General features: G+C 46.8%; 1 protein-coding gene across 2 annotated transcripts in view; it reads right to left on the bottom strand.

Annotated features, from left to right (window-relative positions):
* The window catches only part of dync1h1 (dynein, cytoplasmic 1, heavy chain 1), a 52,918-nt gene that overhangs the window by 4,920 nt on the left and 26,800 nt on the right, over positions 1 to 21,198 (bottom strand). The window contains exons 42-71 of one of the 2 annotated variants that reach the window (XM_039669402.2): positions 20,780 to 20,943; positions 20,070 to 20,199; positions 19,773 to 19,906; positions 19,586 to 19,700; positions 18,860 to 19,021; positions 18,558 to 18,772; positions 18,253 to 18,457; positions 17,991 to 18,164; positions 17,043 to 17,162; positions 16,849 to 16,969; positions 16,167 to 16,362; positions 14,590 to 14,707; positions 14,213 to 14,428; positions 13,490 to 13,702; positions 12,466 to 12,593; positions 11,373 to 11,526; positions 11,076 to 11,222; positions 10,716 to 10,866; positions 7,227 to 7,480; positions 6,572 to 6,706; positions 6,262 to 6,356; positions 4,618 to 4,792; positions 4,459 to 4,534; positions 4,200 to 4,360; positions 4,009 to 4,120; positions 3,112 to 3,172; positions 2,900 to 3,023; positions 2,712 to 2,825; positions 592 to 762; positions 67 to 284 (exon numbers count right to left, since the gene is read on the bottom strand). In XM_039669402.2, coding sequence (XP_039525336.1) covers positions 67 to 284; positions 592 to 762; positions 2,712 to 2,825; positions 2,900 to 3,023; positions 3,112 to 3,172; positions 4,009 to 4,120; positions 4,200 to 4,360; positions 4,459 to 4,534; positions 4,618 to 4,792; positions 6,262 to 6,356; positions 6,572 to 6,706; positions 7,227 to 7,480; positions 10,716 to 10,866; positions 11,076 to 11,222; positions 11,373 to 11,526; positions 12,466 to 12,593; positions 13,490 to 13,702; positions 14,213 to 14,428; positions 14,590 to 14,707; positions 16,167 to 16,362; positions 16,849 to 16,969; positions 17,043 to 17,162; positions 17,991 to 18,164; positions 18,253 to 18,457; positions 18,558 to 18,772; positions 18,860 to 19,021; positions 19,586 to 19,700; positions 19,773 to 19,906; positions 20,070 to 20,199; positions 20,780 to 20,943 — 4,559 coding nt within the window. Of the gene's footprint in view, positions 1 to 66; positions 285 to 591; positions 763 to 2,711; positions 2,826 to 2,899; positions 3,024 to 3,111; positions 3,173 to 4,008; positions 4,121 to 4,199; positions 4,361 to 4,458; positions 4,535 to 4,617; positions 4,793 to 6,261; positions 6,357 to 6,571; positions 6,707 to 7,226; positions 7,481 to 10,715; positions 10,867 to 11,075; positions 11,223 to 11,372; positions 11,527 to 12,465; positions 12,594 to 13,489; positions 13,703 to 14,212; positions 14,429 to 14,589; positions 14,708 to 15,567; positions 15,764 to 16,166; positions 16,363 to 16,848; positions 16,970 to 17,042; positions 17,163 to 17,990; positions 18,165 to 18,252; positions 18,458 to 18,557; positions 18,773 to 18,859; positions 19,022 to 19,585; positions 19,701 to 19,772; positions 19,907 to 20,069; positions 20,200 to 20,779; positions 20,944 to 21,198 lie in introns of both variants that reach the window. The other variant, XM_039669403.2, reaches the window with a different exon arrangement.

Here is a 21,198-nt window from a genome sequence, read left to right as displayed (position 1 = left end):
CTGGTTCTGCGCGGTGTAAAGCGCTGTGGGGGATCATGTGATGCAGAGGCGGGAGGTGAGGCTGACCGGATGCCGTCGGGCATCTTGATGTCCTTGTGCCCGTCCACTTTGAGCGCCAGCTTGAACTCGCTGTCGAAGCTGCTGGTGGTGAAGAGCCGATCCAGGAAGGTGTTCAGGAGCCGCTGGTCGAACTCGTTATCGATGCGCCCGCCGTAGATCGACTGCGCCATCAGAGTCTTCAGAGCCGCCCACGGGATCTTATCCGGAGAGATGTTCTGCCGACCCTGGGGACAGCGACACGCGTTACACACACACACACACACACACACACACACCCTGGGGACAGCGACACGCGTTACACACACACACACACACACACACCCTGGGGACAGCGACACGCGTTACACACACACACACACACACACACACACCCCCTGGGGACAGCGACACGCGTTACACACACACACACACACACCCCCTGGGGACAGCGACACGCGTTACACACACACACACACCCCCTGGGGACAGCGACAGGCGTTACACACACACACACACACACACACACACACACACACACACACACACACACACCTTGGCGGTGTCGTCCAGCCAGGTGTCGATGGTGTCGCAGGCGGAGCGCAGGTCCGACTCCCCGAACTCGTATTTCTTGGACCAGCCGAGCGGAGCGTAACGGAGCCGCTCCTGGATGACGGCGTGGAACCAGGCCAGCAGGAAGTACAGCCGCGCGCGCTCGTTCGGGGACTGAGAACAACAACAACAAACACAACATGAACATGTGACAATAATCGTCACAATGCTGAAACACTGGCAGTAGAGGTTATAGGGGTCAGGAGCAGAGGTTATAGGGGTCAGGAGCAGAGGTTATAGGGGTCAGGAGTTGAGGTTATAGGGGTCAGGAGCAGAGGTTATAGGGGTCAGGAGCAGAGGTTATAGGGGTCAGGAGCAGAGGTTATAGGGGTCAGGAGCAGAGGTTATAGGGGTCAGGAGTAGAGGTTATAAAGGTCAGGAGCAGAGGTTATAGGGGTCAGGAGCAGAGGTTATAGGGGTCAGGAGTAGAGGTTATAGGGGTCAGGAGCAGAGGTTATAGGGGTCAGGAGCAGAGGTTATAGGGGTCAGGAGCAGAGGTTATAGGGGTCAGGAGCAGAGGTTATAGGGGTCAGGAGCAGAGGTTATAGGGGTCAGGAGTAGAGGTTATAGGGGTCAGGAGCAGAGGTTATAAAGGTCAGGAGCAGAGGTTATAGGGGTCAGGAGCAGAGGTTATAGGGGTCAGGGGTCAGGAGCAGAGGTTATAGGGGTCAGGAGCAAAGGTTATAGGGGTCAGGAGCAGAGGTTATAGGGGTCAGGAGCAAAGGTTATAGGGGTCAGGAGAAGAGGTTATAGGGGTCAGGAGTAGAGGTTATAGGGGTCAGGAGCAGAGGTTATAGGGGTCAGGAGCAGAGGTTATAGGGGTCAGGAGCAGAGGTTATAGGGGTCAGGAGCAGAGGTTATAGGGGTCAGGAGCAGAGGTTATAGGGGTCAGGAGAAGAGGTTATAGGGGTCAGGAGAAGAGGTTATAGGGGTCAGGAGCAGAGGTTATAGGGGTCAGGAGCAGAGGTTATAGGGGTCAGGAGCAGAGGTTATAGGGGTCAGGAGAAGAGGTTATAGGGGTCAGGAGCAGAGGTTATAGGGGTCAGGAGCAGAGGTTATAGGGGTCAGGAGCAGAGGTTATAGGGGTCAGGAGCAGAGGTTATAGGGGTCAGGAGTAGAGGTTATAGGGGTCAGGAGCAGAGGTTATAAAGGTCAGGAGCAGAGGTTATAGGGGTCAGGAGCAGAGGTTATAGGGGTCAGGGGTCAGGAGCAGAGGTTATAGGGGTCAGGAGCAAAGGTTATAGGGGTCAGGAGCAGAGGTTATAGGGGTCAGGAGCAAAGGTTATAGGGGTCAGGAGAAGAGGTTATAGGGGTCAGGAGTAGAGGTTATAGGGGTCAGGAGCAGAGGTTATAGGGGTCAGGAGCAGAGGTTATAGGGGTCAGGAGCAGAGGTTATAGGGGTCAGGAGCAGAGGTTATAGGGGTCAGGAGCAGAGGTTATAGGGGTCAGGAGAAGAGGTTATAGGGGTCAGGAGAAGAGGTTATAGGGGTCAGGAGCAGAGGTTATAGGGGTCAGGAGCAGAGGTTATAGGGGTCAGGAGCAGAGGTTATAGGGGTCAGGAGAAGAGGTTATAGGGGTCAGGAGAAGAGGTTATAGGGGTCAGGAGCAGAGGTTATAGGGGTCAGGAGCAGAGGTTATAGGGGTCAGGAGCAGAGGTTATAGGGGTCAGGAGTTGAGGTTATAGGGGTCAGAGTTAGCACTAGGGATGAAGAACTACTTATTGTAATTACACCGCACCAACATGTGCACTAATATCGAATGGTTCAGCACAGGGCCTTATAAAGCGTGACCCAAACAACCACTCGTTCTGCTATAAAGAATAATAAGTGCGTTTAAAAATAATGCTGTTTGTCAATTTCGGATAAGACGTACTTGACTGCACAGATAGAGTAGATCAGATAGATCAGATCCAGCAGATAGAGTAGATCAGATAGAAAAGAGTAGATCAGCTAGATCCCACAGATAGAGTAGATCAGATACACAGATAGAGTAGATCAGATACACAGATAGAGTAGATCAGATCCAGCAGATAGAGTAGATCAGAGGTGTTTCTGCACACTCACCTTACACATGCGCGCCACAGGAATGTTGCTGAAGGTGCGCAGCATGTTGGCCTTCATACCCGGAGGAGGCTCGAACACGAAGATGCGTCCGGCACGCAGCAGGTTCACCGGCACCTGAGGGAGAACATCAATCATCAGAAGAAGCGTTCATGACACGACACAGACAAGCACAGGAAGTGATGCGAGACCTTCGGGTTGATCTCCATGGTGAGGAAGAGCCGGAAACTGGCGTGCGGTTGCATGGAGTGGAGCTTCTTCTCCAGCTGCATCAGCCAACCAGGAGCCAGATGCACGTTCTCCAGCATCACCCACCTGAAACACACACACACACACACACACACACGCGTGTGAGAGCAGCTCGTGAGCACCGGAGGAGTGTGTGCTGGTCGAGCGCTCTCACCTGCCCGACTTCACCGCTGTGTTGATGTCTCGGTCCGCCTTATTAAACCCTTCAGCAGAACCTGGAGACGGACGGACAAGAGTTCAGTTCATGTGTGTGAACCCTTTACTGTGTGTAAAATCAGCTTACAGCATTACATAATATTAGCAGACACAACTGATGAATAATATGATAAATGCTGGAATTAATAAAAGCATTTTTCATCGTTAGTTCAAGTTAACTTACGGAAACTTGTGTCCATCACAGAATAAAACACTTTAAAAGATAATATCAAATTAGGAGTTTAAGAGTTTATCTCTTACAATTTTGACTTTCTCTCAGAATTGCGAGTTATGAAGACTTTCTCACGATTGTGAGATATAAAGTCCATCCCATATCATTCAATTCTGAGAGTCAAAATTCAGACTTTATAACACGCAATTATGACTTTATATCATGCCATTCTGAGATAAAAGGTTGCAATTACCTTTTTTATTTTTTATTCTGTGGCGGAAACAAGCTTGAAACCAATTACATGTGTGTGTTATATCAACATGTGTGTGTTATATCAACATGAGTGTGTTATATCAACATGTGTGTGTTATATCAACATGAGTGTGTTATATCTACATGTGTGTGTTATATCAACATGAGTGTGTTATATCAACATGAGTGTGTTATATCTACATGCGTGTTTCCGTTGAATCCAGTGTGTTACGTATATGTATATTTTATATTTATTTTATATGTGTATATGAGGATATAGGTTCATATTTTTATACTTTTAAACAGCTGTTTCACTGTACGCTGCTATCTGGAGGGGACTGCTCCAACAGAACTCCGCTGTATTGCATACAATGACAATAAGATCCATCTGTCTGTATCTACATGTGTGTGTGTGTGTGTGTGAGGTCTCACCGATGGAGATGGAGGTGATGTGCTTGTTCTGTTCGGCGGCGAGATCTCTCACTAGACCGCTAGCGTCGTACCCGGGCACAGAACACATCAGCACCGGCGTCCCCGGCTTCACCTGCGCACACACACACGAGCACTAAATCAGGAGCCGCTCGCGTCTCACACACACACACACACACACACGAGCCTCTTACCTCGCTGTCCACGATGTTGGCCAGGTCCAGCGGCTGATCGATGATGGCCATGAAGTTTTCTCCCAGGATTCTGGACACAAAGATGTGTGCCATGGCCAGCAGACGATCGGGCCTGAACGCCTGGATCAGCAGCAGCTGGTGGACGGCCTGACCAATCAGAGCTGAGGACACACACACACACACACACGTCACTTCTGCAGGCGCTCACAGGACGTCAGGTCATCTTCATTTAGATACGTGTCATCATCACTGCACTCACTGGACGCCTTCTCTTCGCTCCACAGGTACGGCACCGACAGCTCAGGGGAGTTGCTCTCCAGCCACATGAAGAATTGCTGGAACACAGAAGGGGTCAGGGGGTCACAGAGGGGTCAGAGAGCGCTGTGTGAGCTCCGACTGAGCACAGGTGCAGACTCACCTCATCCGCCTGGACGGTGGACACCAGGTCTCTGAAGGCTGGCACTCGGCTGAGGCGCACCATGGCCTCCGCCTGCTCTCCGCTCAGACCCTTGACCTTCGGCACGCTCGCCCCGCTCAACACGATCTCCTTCCCACGCAAGAAGTGCTGGAACTCTGCGTCGTACGAGGGTTCGCTGGGAGACGAGCACAGGGCGGGAGAAAGGTCAGACCTGTATGACCCTCAGGCTCAGAGTTCAGACTAGGGCTGTGCGATACGAACAAAACACTGATGTCTCGATATTTCCTGGGATTTTATCAATAGTGATCATTCGATGATGATATGCTGGTGTTGTGTTGGTGCCTGTGCAGGCCCGGTGTCACAGTTTTTTTTTTTTTTTCACAAAAGGTACACTTTCCTGTTATAATGTATAATTTCCCTTTAAAAATGCTTACTACCATATGAATATTTGTACGGTCAGCCAGCTGAAAAGGAATAACTGAAAGTTTCAGTTACTATAAGAAAAGGTGTAGTTTGACGAGTCAAAGATGAATATTTTATGACAATTTTTACTTTTCACACCGTTTTAAAAATAAAAACAGTAGTCTACAGTATACAGTAGCTACTCATAACTTAGAATTGTATTATAATTGTATTTCATACGACTTTAATCGGCATTCTGTGATCAATTCGCGCTACGGTAGCATTTTTCGACAAGGCAGCAAAAATGGACAGAACACCGGCACTGCCGTGGATGTGCTGATCAGTTTACAGCATCATCTCTTTCACAATCAGTTTCAATGATTTTCACCTAATATCAACTTCTTGTTTATTGAACTTATTGAACAAAATCATTTCCACGTTTGTAATCGTGCTGATATTTGGAGAAGGGCAGCACTCCTCATGCGAGATCGATGAACTATATGAAATGATATTATATATATTATTATACTATATTATGATGGGGGGGGGGGGGGGGGGTCACTGAGAACAGAGCTGTGTTTGACAACCATTGAGGAATCTTAACCAGAGTCTGACACACACTTTACATGAAGACCCTAAAGAATCACATGACTAGAGCAGAAACGGCATCCGTTTAAGTGACGGTAAAATACTTTGGATGGAGCCGTTTAATTCACACAATCGCTTTATCTGACGAACAGATTTAATTTAGGCTTTTATTCACTTTGATCAGCGACATTCTTCCTAGTTCAGATTTCATCCGTGAACATCATACGCTGCACAAAAGTCCGCCACCATCAATGAATTCGAAGTAAAGGCAGAGATAGCAGCGTTACCTAGCTACTTCCTATGACAAGACCCCTGTTCCAAGATGGCGGCGGTTTTGACGCATGCTTAGAGCCCCCAGGTGAGGTCTAGTGTATATGTCTATGGACTCCAGCAGGGAGAACTGTGCCCGGTTGCATAAAGACCTTCAGTGTAATTCCCCTTATAGTTCCCGAGGGTGTTGAAGAAAAGAAGAGTTAATTAAGGGTTTCTTTAAGTGAGACGTCATAAACACTTTCCCTTAATTTCCCTTAAAGTGTTGCTTAAAATCCGTTAATGGTAAGGGGAAATCAGCCCTTAAGTATCGTGTACTTGAGCTTAAGCCGCTCTCAGCACCGGCACAGCAGCCGAACCCCAGAGCGCAGGAGTGGGCCGTACCTGGTCAGGCCCTTCAGGTTGATCCGGGCGAGCAGCACAGCGAACGTGATGTGGTCCTGATGCAGCATCCCTCGAGCCACTCGGTTAAACGCGCCCTGCGGAGAAACACCGCCACACACTCAGACACGATGCGTGATCAACACGCGCTCCGGCATTGCTGGAAGTATTGTTCATTCTTACTTCATTTTAACTAATGAACCATATTGTAAAGTGTCACCACAAACATTTGATCAAGTTCATGTTTATTGAATATCAGGAGAAGAGAACTGTGTTAGCACGGGTTAGCATGGCGTGCGTCTCCGAGCCTCACCTGGAACAGGTCTTTGGTGATGAGCGTCAGGCGCTGCGTGTGGTCGCTCACACTCTTCAGGTTGGAGTTCTCGTACAGCACGGTGTGGTAGATGTCCAGGAAGAAGTGCAGCGAGTACTGGTACAGGAAGTGCATCTGCAGCGCAGGAGATTAGCATGAGGAGCGTCGGGGACGCATCACAAGCCACTCGAGTTACGCAGTTAGATTACTTTCATCAGGTAACTAGTCAAGTAACGCATTACTAATACATTTACATTTACTGACAGCTCTCCTGACCTCATGTTGAGTAAGTGTGTGTGTGTGTGTGTGTGTGTGTGTAAACATGATGGTTATTGTAGTTCTAGACTAAATGTGAGGGTGCATTTACTAATCTCACAGACACAAAAATAAATTATTCCTCAAAATTAATAAAATCAGTGAAATGCAAAATAAGAATACACAAACCACCAATAATTAAATGGAAAACTAATATTTTTATTAAGAAAGGGTTATCCCAGGAGAGAAAAAGTAACATAACGCAAGACTTTTCTTAAAAAGTAACTATTTAAAGGAGTAACGCAATATAGTAATGCCTAACTTTTCAAAGTAACTTTCCGCCAACACTGATGAAGTGCGACACACACACACACACACACACACACACACACACACACACCTGGTTGAGCGCCTCCATGGTGAAGTAGATGCTGCTGCAGGCCGAGGCCAGGGACAGGTACTGCTGCGACACCGACTCCACCTCCTGCATCACGATGTCGGTCTCCTCCACCTTCCTCGTCACCTCCGCCGCCTCCTTCTTCAGGTTCTCCAGGGTCGTGATGATGGTGTCGTCGTCCAGGATACGACCCTTGACCTCGTTCAGGGCCTGCAGGAGAGACTTCTCGAGCTGACGCAGACGCAGCTGGAACTCACCTGAGCGGACAAACACAACCACGTTACACTCGACCCAACACAACCACGTTACACTCGACCCAACACAACCACGTTACACTCGACCCAACACAACCACGTTACACTCGACCCAACACAACCACGTTACACTCGACCCAACACAACCACGTTACACTCGACCCAACACGGCCACGATACACTCGACCCAACACGGCCACGATACGCTCGACCCAACACAACCACGTTACACTCGACCCAACACGGCCACGATACGCTCGACTAAGGTTAGAAACATCTTGTTTGCAGATGTGAGGAAACATGCAGAGTTCACACACTCGTTTCTCTGAAACACACTTCTACAGCTCCTCCGTTATTTCACTCTGAAACGTGCGCTTGTGCTGGAAGCAGGGAACTACACTGCGACCAAAATGGTCGCATATGCGACCTTTTGAAATCCCATTGCGACCCTAATTTTTAAGGTCGCAAATGTATCACTGACTATTTTGACGGGTCTGGTTTTTTTTTAGTTTCTTTCGGGTTGTATTTAATCTTCTAAAACTAGGGATGCACCGAAATGAAAATTCTTGGCCGAAACCGAAAACCGAAAAAGAGGAAACCAAGGCCGAAAACCGAAACACCGAAAGAATTATTAGTATCATTGTATTTATGGCTATGACTGTGTACAAACTTTACTAAAATCAAGGCATTGCAATTGCATATTAATATTTTCAAAGAATAAATCAATTACAAATTATGCAGATATTTATTTAGCACAATGCACAGTATAAAATAAAATTCAAAAAAAACTAAAATGTTAAACTTGACCCCATACACTAAATAATAATCTAATGGCCTGCAGAAAGGTTTTAAAATGAAACGTTCTCTCAAAAACAAAGCCAACCGCAAACTTCTCATCACACTAGCAGCCAGTTTGCATGTCTAAATTAGTTACATTTTAAAAATTTGGCATACAATAACATAAAAAGCCTTTTTAAATGAACAATTGTCCATGTTTAATACAAATGTACATGAAACTTAATGAAACATGTTTAGTGAATGTATTTAAATATTTAAGAGAGCATTAATTTAGTTCTATACATACATAAAGTTCCCAATCCCATATATTTCTTGTAATGTCACAAGTAATAATCTCAGGGTTTACTGGGTTTTACATGATTATTTTTGTATTGGTGGTGGAATAGCCTACTAAAAAATAAGCATTGTCATGTGTTTATCTTTCTTCTTCTCACCGATTCCTGATGGTTAGATGACAGTTACTTGAGTCGTCCCCTGTCGTTTCAAGGAATAGTAAAACGGAGAGCGCGTCAAGTATAAACGCCTCGACCGTTTGGAGCGGTGCGCGCGCTGTCTGTGGAGACTCGCTCTGCCTTGTTTACTTTCGCCTGCCTCCGCAGCGCGAGTCTCCACAGACAGTGCGCGCACCGCTCTTGACCCGCTCGCAACCGGAATCGTCGTCATGGCGGCGCGCGTTGTTTATAGGTGGATAAACAAGGCTTCCGTCTCCTCGCGGGTTCAGATACACTGAAATACGTCCGCACCGCAGACATGTTGCTTCAGACAAGCACGTGCAGGTCGCGGTTTCTGTTTGCGTCATCACAACATTTCGGCCGTATTGTTTCGGTGATAAAAGTCTTTCGGCCGAAAACCGAAAATGCACTTTTGGGCCATTTTCGGCCGAAAATTTTCGGCGGCCGAATATTCGGTGCATCCCTATCTAAAACCTGTCGGATCGTCCGCTTCTTGTCCCGCCAAAGCCTTTTTTGATCGCGGTGAGTGTTGTAGAGTAGAATGACTGATGCGTTTGACAGGGCGCAAACGAGCTGAGAGAGAGAGAGAGCCCTGGTCGCGCGCGCACTATCACGTCTTCACACAACACAAGCGCTGTCTTGCTCTCTCTCTCTATCGCGCGCATATTATTCAAATGACATGATAATAAAAGGTTTGTGTCTTTATAATAGGTATGCTAATCATAATCATATAGGCTACCATCTAAGCCTGCATGGCGGCAGGAAAAAGACGCTGAGATGTAAGACACCGTGTCTCTTCCTTACACCAAAGGTAGATTTGCGGTCTGGTGTTCGGCTGATAAACTCTGCCATGAGCTAACTCATTATATTGCTAGCGCTGATATCGACATCGACTAACGTTATATGATCACTAGCAGTTTTTTAGACTATTGTTAGTTTTTTCATAATCATAATCGCGTGATTCGCGTCAAGACACCTGATTGGCTAATACTACACACTGAAGATAAATTAAATGTTTTATTAAATAATTACTGAAAATATCCCTCTCTTCATCCCACACCCCAAACATGACATACAAAATGTTGTGGAACAGAAACAACCAGAGATATATTTATAAGCTATCATTTTATTGCCATCACAGCTTTCCAACAGTCCTGCGTATGATTCTACATTGATTAAAAAAGAAAATCAAATGTGTTTTAATGGTTATTATTTTATACGGAAATCATGTATTTATAATTCAGATGAGAATAAAGTTATGGTAGTTAAAATTAGGAAACTAGGAAAACAAATATATTGATCTGAAATATTGCAAATTAATTTTACATTCATTCAAGTACAATTACCAAACATATATCAAGGTCATTTTGTCTTTTTATTAATTTAATTAATAAACTAATTATATAAAACTATTGACAGTGCACTACGAATAAACTGGTTCTATGCCTTTATTAATAAAACTTAAACAACTTAAAAAATACGAGGCTTAAGACATTTATAAAAATGCCTTTTGCATTTTTGTTTTGCTTTTCACTCCATTGTACCGAAATCGTACCGAACCGTCTGAATGTCTGAACCAAAGTATGAACCTGACCCAACCGTGACTTCTGTGCCGTTCCACCCCTAATGCAGTTTCATTATTATTCATTACTATCCAGAGTGCGGCTTACTATAAATAATTTGTGCGACCAAATCATGTTTTGTGCCAGTAACTGAAAAAGTTAGTAGCGCAAGTGCCACCAGTGGAAAAGGTCAGTGTAGTTCCCTGGCTGGAAGGTCTTCTGTTTTGATCTGTGCGATACTGCACGTAGCCAATTACGCTCGTGTTCGTGATGTCTCCTCAAACTGGCGACCAGGAGAAACGCAGTACCTGTACCCACCACTAGCTGTGCTTACAGACGGCACCTTTAACAGCTCAGCACGTCCAGCACGAGTGGATCATCTTCATCATCTTCATCATCATCATCATCATCATCATCATCACTCACCCTGGAGCTTCAGCAGGTCGGAGCGCTTCTCGTCCACGTCGGGCCGCTCGGCCTTCAGGACCTCGTTCAGGCACTGGCTCTGGAGACTGCTGCGGGTCACCGTGAAGTTCACAAAGGTCACGCGAGAGCAGAGGTCAGGGGGGAACTCCACCTGCACAGACACCACAGATCAAGCGTTGAGTCACACTGGGGAATCAATCACACGTTGCTCTGGGACCCACATCAACCAGACGACATGCAGGTGCCGCCGACACACACACACACACACACCCACACACACACGCGCACACACACACACATGTATTCCAACACTAATATTCCCAATCTCTAGAGCGGAGGCTGGAGGCCCATGCGCTGTACCGTGGGGTCTCGCGTGGAGAGGAAGATGACGAAGGACGGGGACAGATCGATGTCCTGATCCCCGAGCGTGATGAGCACTCGACCTCCTGTGCGCCGCACCTCTCGGTTCAGCACCGGGTTCAGGATCGGGTCGTAGCTCTCCACGTCCTGACACACACACACACAGATGGGGTCAGATACTGTAACATTAAAGCACATATCAAGCACTATGTATTTTGGCTTTCAAGGACAAATCAGAGACCACACTTGACGTGTGTGTGTGTGTGTGTGTGTGTGTGTGTGTGTGTGTGTGTGTACCTGCACCAGCAGAGGGTTGCCGAACCGCAGAGCGCTCTCCAGGTTCTTCCTGAAGGCGTCGTCCAGAAAGCTGGTGCGCGTGATCTTGCGGTCCTTGTACTCGTTCATGATGAACTCGGTGGCCTGACCCGACGGGTCGATGATCAGCGGATACCTGCGAGCCAGAGTCCGTCAGTGACCGAGGTTACGGCTGTTCGTTCGCTCTTAATGGCGGTACATTTATGATAAACCATATCAGGATTAGGGCTGTACAATACAAATCTGAATTTCAAATATTTATCGAATTTAAAAAACCTGAACATTTGTTTGGTGTGTCGAGAGGCGTGTGAGACATGATGATGTCACTGACGAGGTGTGCGTCTGTTAGCTTATCCAGTACAGCAGGAGCGGCTGCGCTGCTAATGTGGAGAGTGGCGGGAAAAGGCCGACGAAAACGCTCAAGTTTGTGCCGAAAGTCATGCAACAACAAAGCAACAATCCTGCACATCGGTCAGAGCTGAGTGTGTGAGTGTGTGTGTGAGTGTGTGTGTGTGTGTGTTCATCAGCTGAAACACTGTCAATAGAAAGCACTCAGCATGAGAGTGTGTGTGTGTGTGAGAAAGAGAGCGCAAGTGTGTGTGTGTGTGTGTGTGTGAGAGAGATAGCGTTCATCAGCTGAAATATTTAATATTTATATTTTATATAAGAATAGTTGTTTTGAAAGTAATGCACTTTAAATCGAGAATGTCGTTTCAATAGAAGATGCGATGCCTGATCTGGTTTATATGCGCTCACTCGCGCCCTCTTGTGGACCGCAGACAGTACTGCACTCCTCCTCTCACATGAGGCATTGCCTTAAGAATTCAAAAAAGAATTTGCATTTTGATAATATTTAAGAAATTAGAATTAGTTTTGACAGCCCTAATCAGGATTTATGTTAATTTCTTGCAAAGTATAAAAAAGTTTTCTTAAAGGAATAAACCCATGTTCAGGGATAAAGGACTTTAACAAAAAAAATCATCTTCTCCTGAACTCTGGTGTCATCCTGGAAGAGGAATAGACAATATGGAGCATCTCTGTGAAGTGTGTGTGTGTGTGTGTGTGTTCCTCTCACCGGTTGAACCTCTTCAGCATGATGGCGTTCTCCGTACACAGGTCGTCGGCCGGCAGAGAGTTAGCCTGCCAGCGCAGTCGCTCGTCAGCGTTCGACAGATACTCCGTCCTGGCGATGTCTGTGCGGAACTGCAGATCAGGAGAAGATCACGGGTTAGAGAACCACACAGAAGATCACAGAGGAGAACCACAGAGGAGAACCACACAGAAGATCACAGAGGAGAACCACACAGATCATCACGGGTTAAAGAACCACACAGAAGAACCACACAGAAGAACCACACAGAAGAAGATCACAGAGGAGATCCACACAGATCATCACGGGTTAGAGAACCACACAGAAGAACCACAGAGGAGAACCACACAGAAGATCACGGGTTAGAGAACCACACAGAAGAAGATCACAGAGGAGATCACAGAGGAGATCCACACAGATCATCACGGGTTAGAGAGCTGGGAACTGCAGGAAAAGCAGTAGAGTACAGATTCACATCTCCATCTGCTGTTGGTTCCATATATACACTGGCCCTGATCATCACACACACACACACACACACACACCGCTGGCTACACTTCTGAAAATCAGTGACTGTGAATGAATGAGTTCCTCAGACTGACGCTCTAGTCTTCATCAAGACCCGACTAACAGCTGTGGAGATCATCAATCGCTAATCTACTGATATTCCTGCAGTTCTTCCCCCGGGTGTGAAACGTTTAGTTTTCTGTCGAGTTTGAACAACTGAATTTGTAAAGCGAAATAAAAAGGCCTGTCGAATATTATTGGTTGTATTTTTAAACAGAATGAATATTTTTGGAAGTAAAATCTGAAAGGTGAATATGGATTATTGAATTTAATGAACATTTGTGTGAAGTGTTTAACTGAAATCTTCACAGCTTGGATATATAGAACCATGTTGAATTTCAGCCCATTAAAATTCAATGCATTGAAACGTAAGAACTGTGAAAGCATATATATTTCATAAGCGTGAGTTTCCGCTCCTCAGCCTCGGGGTCAGCTGACGCACCTGCACGTTGGCCTGCTGCAGGTGATGGGACCAGGTGGTGAACAGGTTCTGCCGCATCTGCTGGTCGAAGTAGCCGGCGTACGCCACGAACGCCGCGGAGAGCAGGCAGTCGCCCGCAATCGTGGACATCTGGTTCTTAAAGGTCTCGCTGGTCTTCTCCCAGCGCTCCCGCTCGGCGGATAGGCTCTTCAGCAGAGCTGTGCTGCGGTTCACCTGCACACACACACACACACACACACACACGAGTCAGAGTCACACACACATGCGAGTCTAGTACGCGAGTACTGAACTACAACTATCCGCTCTGAAGATTTTAATTTTCAAGGCGAAATCCAGATCAGAGTTACTGAAAAACAGAACGATCTAAATAAGACATTTAAGATGCGTTTTTTCACCTTACAAAAATAATAATCTAAAACTACATTTGGGTCAACTTGATTAAAAACAGGTTTTTTAATGTTTTTTCAAGGGTTTCCAGGACTTGTAAAGATGGTGAAAAACCTTCTCGATGTGATCAGCAGCAGAAATACTGCAAACGAGTTGAAACGCAGAAGAGAAAGATGGAGATTTTTTGTCCTAGATTCTTTAAATCTCTTAAAACTTATTTTTTAGGGGTAGCTTTTATGCTATTATTTTGTTATTATCCTTTCATATATTCTCCTTATATTGATTTGATAGCACGTCTTATATATTCTTTATTCTGAGGCGTGTTATCGGCCGCACCTTCGCCTCCACGGCCGCCAGGTCGGCTTTGATGGCCTGCGCTTCTGAGATTAGCACGGCGTACTCCTCCTTGTAGCGCGCGATGCTAGCCTCCAGGTCCCGGATCATCTGCTCCACCTCCTCCGCCTTCGTCTTGTTGTCTGTGGCGTCGTCCTCCAGCTTCTGGAGCTCGTTCCTCAGGGGCTCCACACGCTTCAGCATGTCTGCGTAATTCAGCTGAACACAAAGCCAGAGGTCAGAGGTCAGGGGAGGTGGTGGTCAAAGGTCAGGGGTGGCAGGGGGGTTCAGAGGTGGTCAGAGGTTAGGGTGGCAGTGGTCAAAGGTGGTCAGAGGTCAGGGTGGCAGTGGTCAGAGGTGGCGAGAGGTCAGGGCCTTACCTGAGCGATCGCCCACTTGACCATCGGCCCGCAGGCCAGAGACGCGCGGTTGACCTGCTCGTAGTTGTAGCTGGGGTTGGACATGTAGTTCTTCTTCATCTTCTCCCGGATGGAGTCACTAGGACACGCAGAGAGTGTGTTAGAACGAGCTGACTGGTGTTTGACACACACACACACTGTGTCCAAACCACACGCAATCCAAGGCGGCGTTTACATGTTGAGAGTGTCTGTCGGCGGCACGCGATTCTGTTTTAGAAACGGTCACGGATATATGAACATACGAACACCATGATAATCTCTTTATTTAATGTTAAAGTACCTTAATGCGAGTTTGAATACCTGAAAACATCTGATAATTCACCTCAGATCTTGGAAATAAATGCAAGGAAACAAAGTTCAAACTGAGCAAATCAGCGTGATTGACACGGTTTCCTGTTTCAGTCACTCAGTGTGTATTTTTATTCTCAAATTGCCTTAATATTTATGAATTAGATTATGTGCTTATCCAGTTCCACTCGCAGAGACTCCGCCCACACGCTCTTCTGATTGGCTGTGGTGTTTGGTCACGTCTGGTTCGGACACTAAAGCAACACTCATGCAAATACACTGTCAAACACACATCACAGTTAATAATGTTCAACCCCTTTGAGTTAAAATATTAATAATAAAGTAGTTCATATTTTAACCATTTATAACAAGACAATCGGTATATGGCCTGACGAATCAACATGACTATAGTCTCCTGTAGTTTGATCACTGATTGGTTTCTGCGCTGTATAAAGCGCTGTGGAGATGAAGCTGACTGGACGTGCAGCTAAACAAATCAAATCTATATTTAGTGTTATTCTGATAATTCGAACATCACATGATGCTGATGTGACTGACACACTCGTCTCTGTCTGATAACTGACCCTTGAACTGAGGCGTGAGAGCCGCCCCGCTCCGGAGAGGAGGATGTGTGTAAGGAGATGAGAATACCTCGTGTCCTCAGAGACAAAGTTGACTATGCTGGAGATGAAATTGTCTCTCATAATAACTTGTCTGATCTTTTTCCAGTCACTAGTTTCCTCGCCGAGCAAGAGGCAGATCGACTCTAGAGCCAGTTTAACGGCTGCCGGGGGGTTAGCCATAGCGCGCACTTCAACAAGGTGCTGCTTCTTAATCGAGCTGACGGCTAGGGAGGGAAGGCAGGGTTTTAGGACCACGAGGACAAACGGTTCACACGGCGGGAGCGTAGCGGCCGCGGCGTCGGGGAGAGGGACCGAGTCACGTGACCCGCCAGTGTGGGGTCCATGATACACTAATGAGTTCCCCCAACACTGCTCTCAACAGAGGATGTGATTGGACAGCAGGACTCACCAGCGGACCAATCGCATCACAGAATCTCAAATGTTTTATGCGAAATTTAAATTTTGTTTGATTCACTGCATTGGATGTAAACGCAGCAAGTGATGTTGAGTGAGTGTGTGTGTGTGTGAGGACTATGGCTATATGTAAATGCAGCTAGTGTGTGTGTGTGGACTACGATTGTCCTCTTTACTCGCGGCGGCCACCGCTCCGCACCGACAGTCAGTCACCTGATCTCATCAGCAGAAAAGTTCACAATAGTGGGGATGAAGTTCTCGCGCATAATGATGGAGCGAATCTGCTTCCAGTCGGTGGTGCTCTCGCCCAGCAGCAGACAGATGGACTCCAGCGCCAGCTTGACTGCCGCCGGCGGGTTGGCCATCGACCGCACCTCCACTAAGTGCTGCTTCTTAATCGATTTAACAGCTAAACGAGCCACGAGCGTGAGAAGAGACAGAAGGAGTGAAGAGAGCAGAGACATTAGCGCAGTGAAACGAACGCCCAACACCACTAGCAATCACACAGGAGAAGAGCGGAAAACACAAGGAAACATCCACTGTCGCCTTCGGCTTGCTTACGGTACTTCATACTCAGGATGATTCACAGATGAGAACAAAACGTGACCTGAAAAACGACTGATTGAGTCTCATATCTGATGAAGTTTGCATCAGTGATTCTGTTATTTTGCTGTTTATTAGCTTTGAAACCATCTGTATAATCTAAAGCGAAACTTGACTTGCTGCAAGACTCCGGCCAAACGTCCCCCAGATATGGAGAGTATATGTAAGGGATAGTTTGGACTGACGGCAGTGAATATTTCCTTGAGAGTACAAGAAAGACTATTTCAAACAGTGTTTAACGTGAGCAGATTCTCCGGAGAGGTGAAAGCGTGAGCGCGGCGAGAACTCGTACCGTTCTGAGCCTCGATGACGGCCGGCTCCACCTGGTCCAGGTCCTGCTTCACTCGCAGCTGCTTGTCTTTGATCACTTCCTGCTGCTTGTAAACTGCTTCCTGTATCTCCTGACTCATGACCTGTGAAGCAGAGCGAGAGGTTAGCAGGGCAGCGAGGGGTTGAAGGACACGAGACGCTCGGAGCTCGTCTTGCCTTCTTCTTCTCGGCCTCCTGCTGGTCCTTCACCATCTTCTTCAGCTTGTCGTTGGCGGCCGCGTTCTTGACCTCCAGCTCCTGACTCTTGATCCGCAGGTCGCGCCGCAGCTCCTCCACCTGAGGCACACGCACAACACGCTAAATCAGGGTACTAAACGGGCAGTAGCGCATTACAAGTGACGTTTAAATTAATTTGATTCCATAGCGCAAGTAACATCACTCTATAAATTACAAAAAAAAGTTAAACTACTAAATTAGGATTCTTTAATATTCCATAACAGTGACGAAAACAGAAGACAAAAAGCAGAACAGCACACAAGTAACAAAACACATTATTTTCAACATTCAATCACGTTGAGAGGTCTTTAGATGGCATGCATCGCTCTAGAGCTCAGGAAATATCGTAATATCCTAATAGTGTTTGTAACAGTAAATAAAGGTGTGTTGAGTAGGCTGTTGTTGAACGCATTACTAAGGTAATAACTTATATAACCAAATAACTCCACCAAAGCCTGGAGATCACGCCTCAGCTGAGAGAAACATCATTACACAAAGAAATTAAGCAATGCAATTAGACACTTTAAGGGAATAAGACAATATTATAACATTAGTTTGTAAAAGTACATTTCATAAACTTTTTATTAAAGTTACTTTTAAAAGTATTATTACACTAAAAAAATTACATAGTTACTAATATAATTTCTTTTTAAGGGAGTAACACTTGTAACATTACTTTTAAAAGTAACTTTCATAAAAAGTAACTTGGTAAAGTAATTGGTTACTTTTTAGGGAGTAACCCAATATTGTAACTTTCCTTGGTTACTTCTTTACAAAAGTTATTTTTAAAAAGTAATGTAATTGGTTACTTTTTTTAGCGACCACACTCGTTACAGTACCCTCCCCCATCAGGGGTGTTAGCCGCGGGGAGTCGCGCGACGCTCGTACCTGGTCGACGGTCTCCTTGATCTTGCGCAGGCCCACGTTGAGGTGCATCTGCTGCTCCTCCAGCTCGCTGCGCTTCTCGTTGAACAGGTTGGCGTAGTGGTTGATAAAGTCCAGGTAGTGGCGCGGGGTGATGGCCATCGTGCGGCCGCCACGCTTAGCCAAGCGGTTGTTAGCCTGAGAACACCAGAGTATTGAGTGTAAAGGTCTGCAAAGGAACAGATGCGAATGCCTCCAGATCTGTGAACACGAGACGCCCTCTGACCTGGTGCAGCGTCTGGTGGACGAACACGCAGCCGTTGACGATAGCCTCGCGGTGGGTGGGCGGCTGCGGAAGCTTGTCGTACACGATGGGCATGTAGTCGGGCACTTTGTAGTTGGGCTTCTCCAGGTCCATCTTGCTGGTGAACTCTTTACCCACCTGGTAGAGCGCTTCAGTGGACCAATCACCAAACCAGTTGAGCACACACCTGCAGAGGTCGAGTTGATGAAGTTTGCGTCATTGATTCCTTCTTTGAAACGATCGCGCTACAGAAATAAAGCTTCTCCGGTCAGCGAGCGCGACGGTACCTGTTGAAGAGGGCGGGTGACGTGGCCGCGCGGTCCTTCAGTCCCTCTGACGACGGGTTCATGGTGAACACCACATGCAGGTTCCTGATCACCTGACTCGTGAACCACTTGTAAAGCTCCTCATGGGTGTCCAGCATCAAGCCCTCCTTCTGCGCGCCCTCCTTACACTGCGTCATCAGCGTGGCGTATTCGTCGCCCTCGAACAGGCCGGGCACCTGCAACAGCGCAGAGTTCAGGACACAGAGAACAGAACACACACAGAGAGTTCATAACACACAGAGAACACGCGTGACGGGCCGCACCTCTCCGTTGGCCAGCAGTGTGTTCATGCGCTCCAGGAATCCCGAGTCCAGCACGTTCGACTCGTCCATGATGAAGGCGATCTTCTCGTTCTTGCACCCGGAGCGCCGGAGGACCGTCCGCAGGTCTTCGTCAAAGTCCTCGCCGGTGTACTTCCTGTGGACCTGCGGACACGATCACACTTACTGGAGCCTCAAGAACCAAAAAACTATTATTTTATATACATTCATTTTTATTAATGTCTATACATTGTCCACTTTATTTAGAGTCACTATCACTTTGTGGTCACGTCCCCTTCATCTATACAGCGACACACACTCACATCTCAATCTATACAGAGACACACACTCACACACACTCACGTCCCCTTTATCTATACAGCGACACACACTCACACACACTCACGTCCCCTTTATCTACACAGCGACACACACTCACTCACGTCCCCTTTATCTATACAGCGCGTTAACAATCTAGAGTTTCCCAGTTATCTCAGTGTAAACTTCAAAAACGTAAATCTGTGAAAAGATGGCGGCGTGCACATGCATATTATGTAGTGGACAGGACAGTTCATATGAAGAAAAAAAAATCAATGTTTTGGGGATCATCTGACAAACTATTGCATCTTTAATTTTCTGAAGGAAGTGCACTGTACATTTAACCGGTTAAAACTGAATAAACATGTCCAAAAAAATCTGACAGACAATCCAACGTTTGTTGGTTCTAACCTTGATCTGATAGACACTCAGTCCGTTCATCCAGGCCACGAAGCGTGAGAGCGTCGTCTTTCCGGCTCCGCTGACCCCGATCAGGAGAAGATGACCCTGCGGCTGACGGAAGATTCTGGAGGAGAACAAGCCTGACGTTACTGACGCATCAGCCGGTGAAGTGTGTGTTTAATCGGGCTCTCGGTACCTGTCGATCCTCAGCACGTGATCCAGAACCTCATTGAAGAGCACGAGAGGAACGTCCAGCTCCTCCTCGTAGAACACCTTCAGTCTGGCCTTCACATAGTCGCGCAGCTCCTCCTGCTCCACGGGCACGTAGTCCTACAGGAGAACAGGAGACGGGATGAGCTCCGGGATGAGCTCCGGGATGAGCTCCGGGATGAGCTCCGGGATGAGCTCCGGGATGAGCTCCGGGATGAGCTACGGGATGAGCTACGGGATGAGCTCCGGGATGAGCTTCTCCGTGCTGTCCCGCGACACTCACCTTGGAGAGCCAGTTGCTGTACAGGATGGGTTTGTTGAGGGCTTTGTCTCGGTCAATGTTGGGAAAGTGTTTCAAGGCGACCATGTCGATGTTTTCATCGGTCCAGCGTCTCTCCTCGTCCTCCACCAATCTGTCAGGAGAATCAGTTTAATCACTGTGCCTTTTCAAAACAACCAACCACACACACATTCCACATTCCCCTTCCTGACACTCATTTCTTTCCAAACCGGACACATTTTCTTCCATAGTTTGGTTTGTTTAGGCAAATGTGAACATGAGAGTTGTATTCGGATCTGCAGCAAAGCAACCAATCGGAGATTTCCTGAACGAAGTAGCGATGGGAAACAAACTCTGGAGCGGGTCGCTAGTAGTGAGAAAGCAATGCGACCCTACAAACCAAGTAGGGCTGCAACTACGATTGTTTTGATAATTGATTAAACTGTTGATTTTTTTTTTTTTAAACTGATTAATCGGATGGAAAATCATGTTTTGATTTAAATCTCGTTATTTTAAACAATGTTAAATCCTGCCAAAAGCTGTCCTCCAAACAATGTGTAATATAGTTAAAGCCTAAGAGAACAAATATAGTGAATGAATCCGTGCAGGATGCTGAATATTATTAGCAAAAAAGTGTTAAAATACAAACTTAATTACACTCTACACCTAAACAGTTGTTAACTCGGAGCGCTGTTTTGGCACAGTGGACTCACCGGTCCTGGAAGAGTCGGAGCGCCTCGTGAGCCCAGATGCGGATGAGCCCCTCGACGGGCAGCGTCTCTAGCGGCCTCAGCGCCTCGAAGATCCCCCGCACCCAGCGGGTCATCTCTCTCGGGGAGTAGATGTAGTGCGGCTGCGTGTCCTGCGTGAACCGCTCCTGTGACACAGAACAGATATAGATAAACTGGCTAATTTCAGATCAAACAAGCACAGCATCTTTATCAGGGTTCAGATCCCAGAGTGCCGACACTCAACACAAGACCAGCAGACATGAGCATCCAAACATGTCATGGGCTCCTGTGTTTTCAGAGATGCAGAAAGTGGAACGTACTGTATATTATGGCAAATTTTAGATGAATAAATCAGATGTAGGGCTGCAGACTTAATCAATTGTGTGTGTGTGTGTGTGTGT

Source organism: Pimephales promelas, chromosome 15 (genome assembly GCF_988280905.1).
Source record: "Pimephales promelas chromosome 15, fPimPro1.hap1.1, whole genome shotgun sequence".
Classification (NCBI taxonomy): Eukaryota; Metazoa; Chordata; class Actinopteri; order Cypriniformes; family Leuciscidae; genus Pimephales; species Pimephales promelas.
The sequence above is the reverse complement of the archived record's forward strand: the minus strand, read 5'-3'. Positions and strand labels throughout refer to the sequence as shown.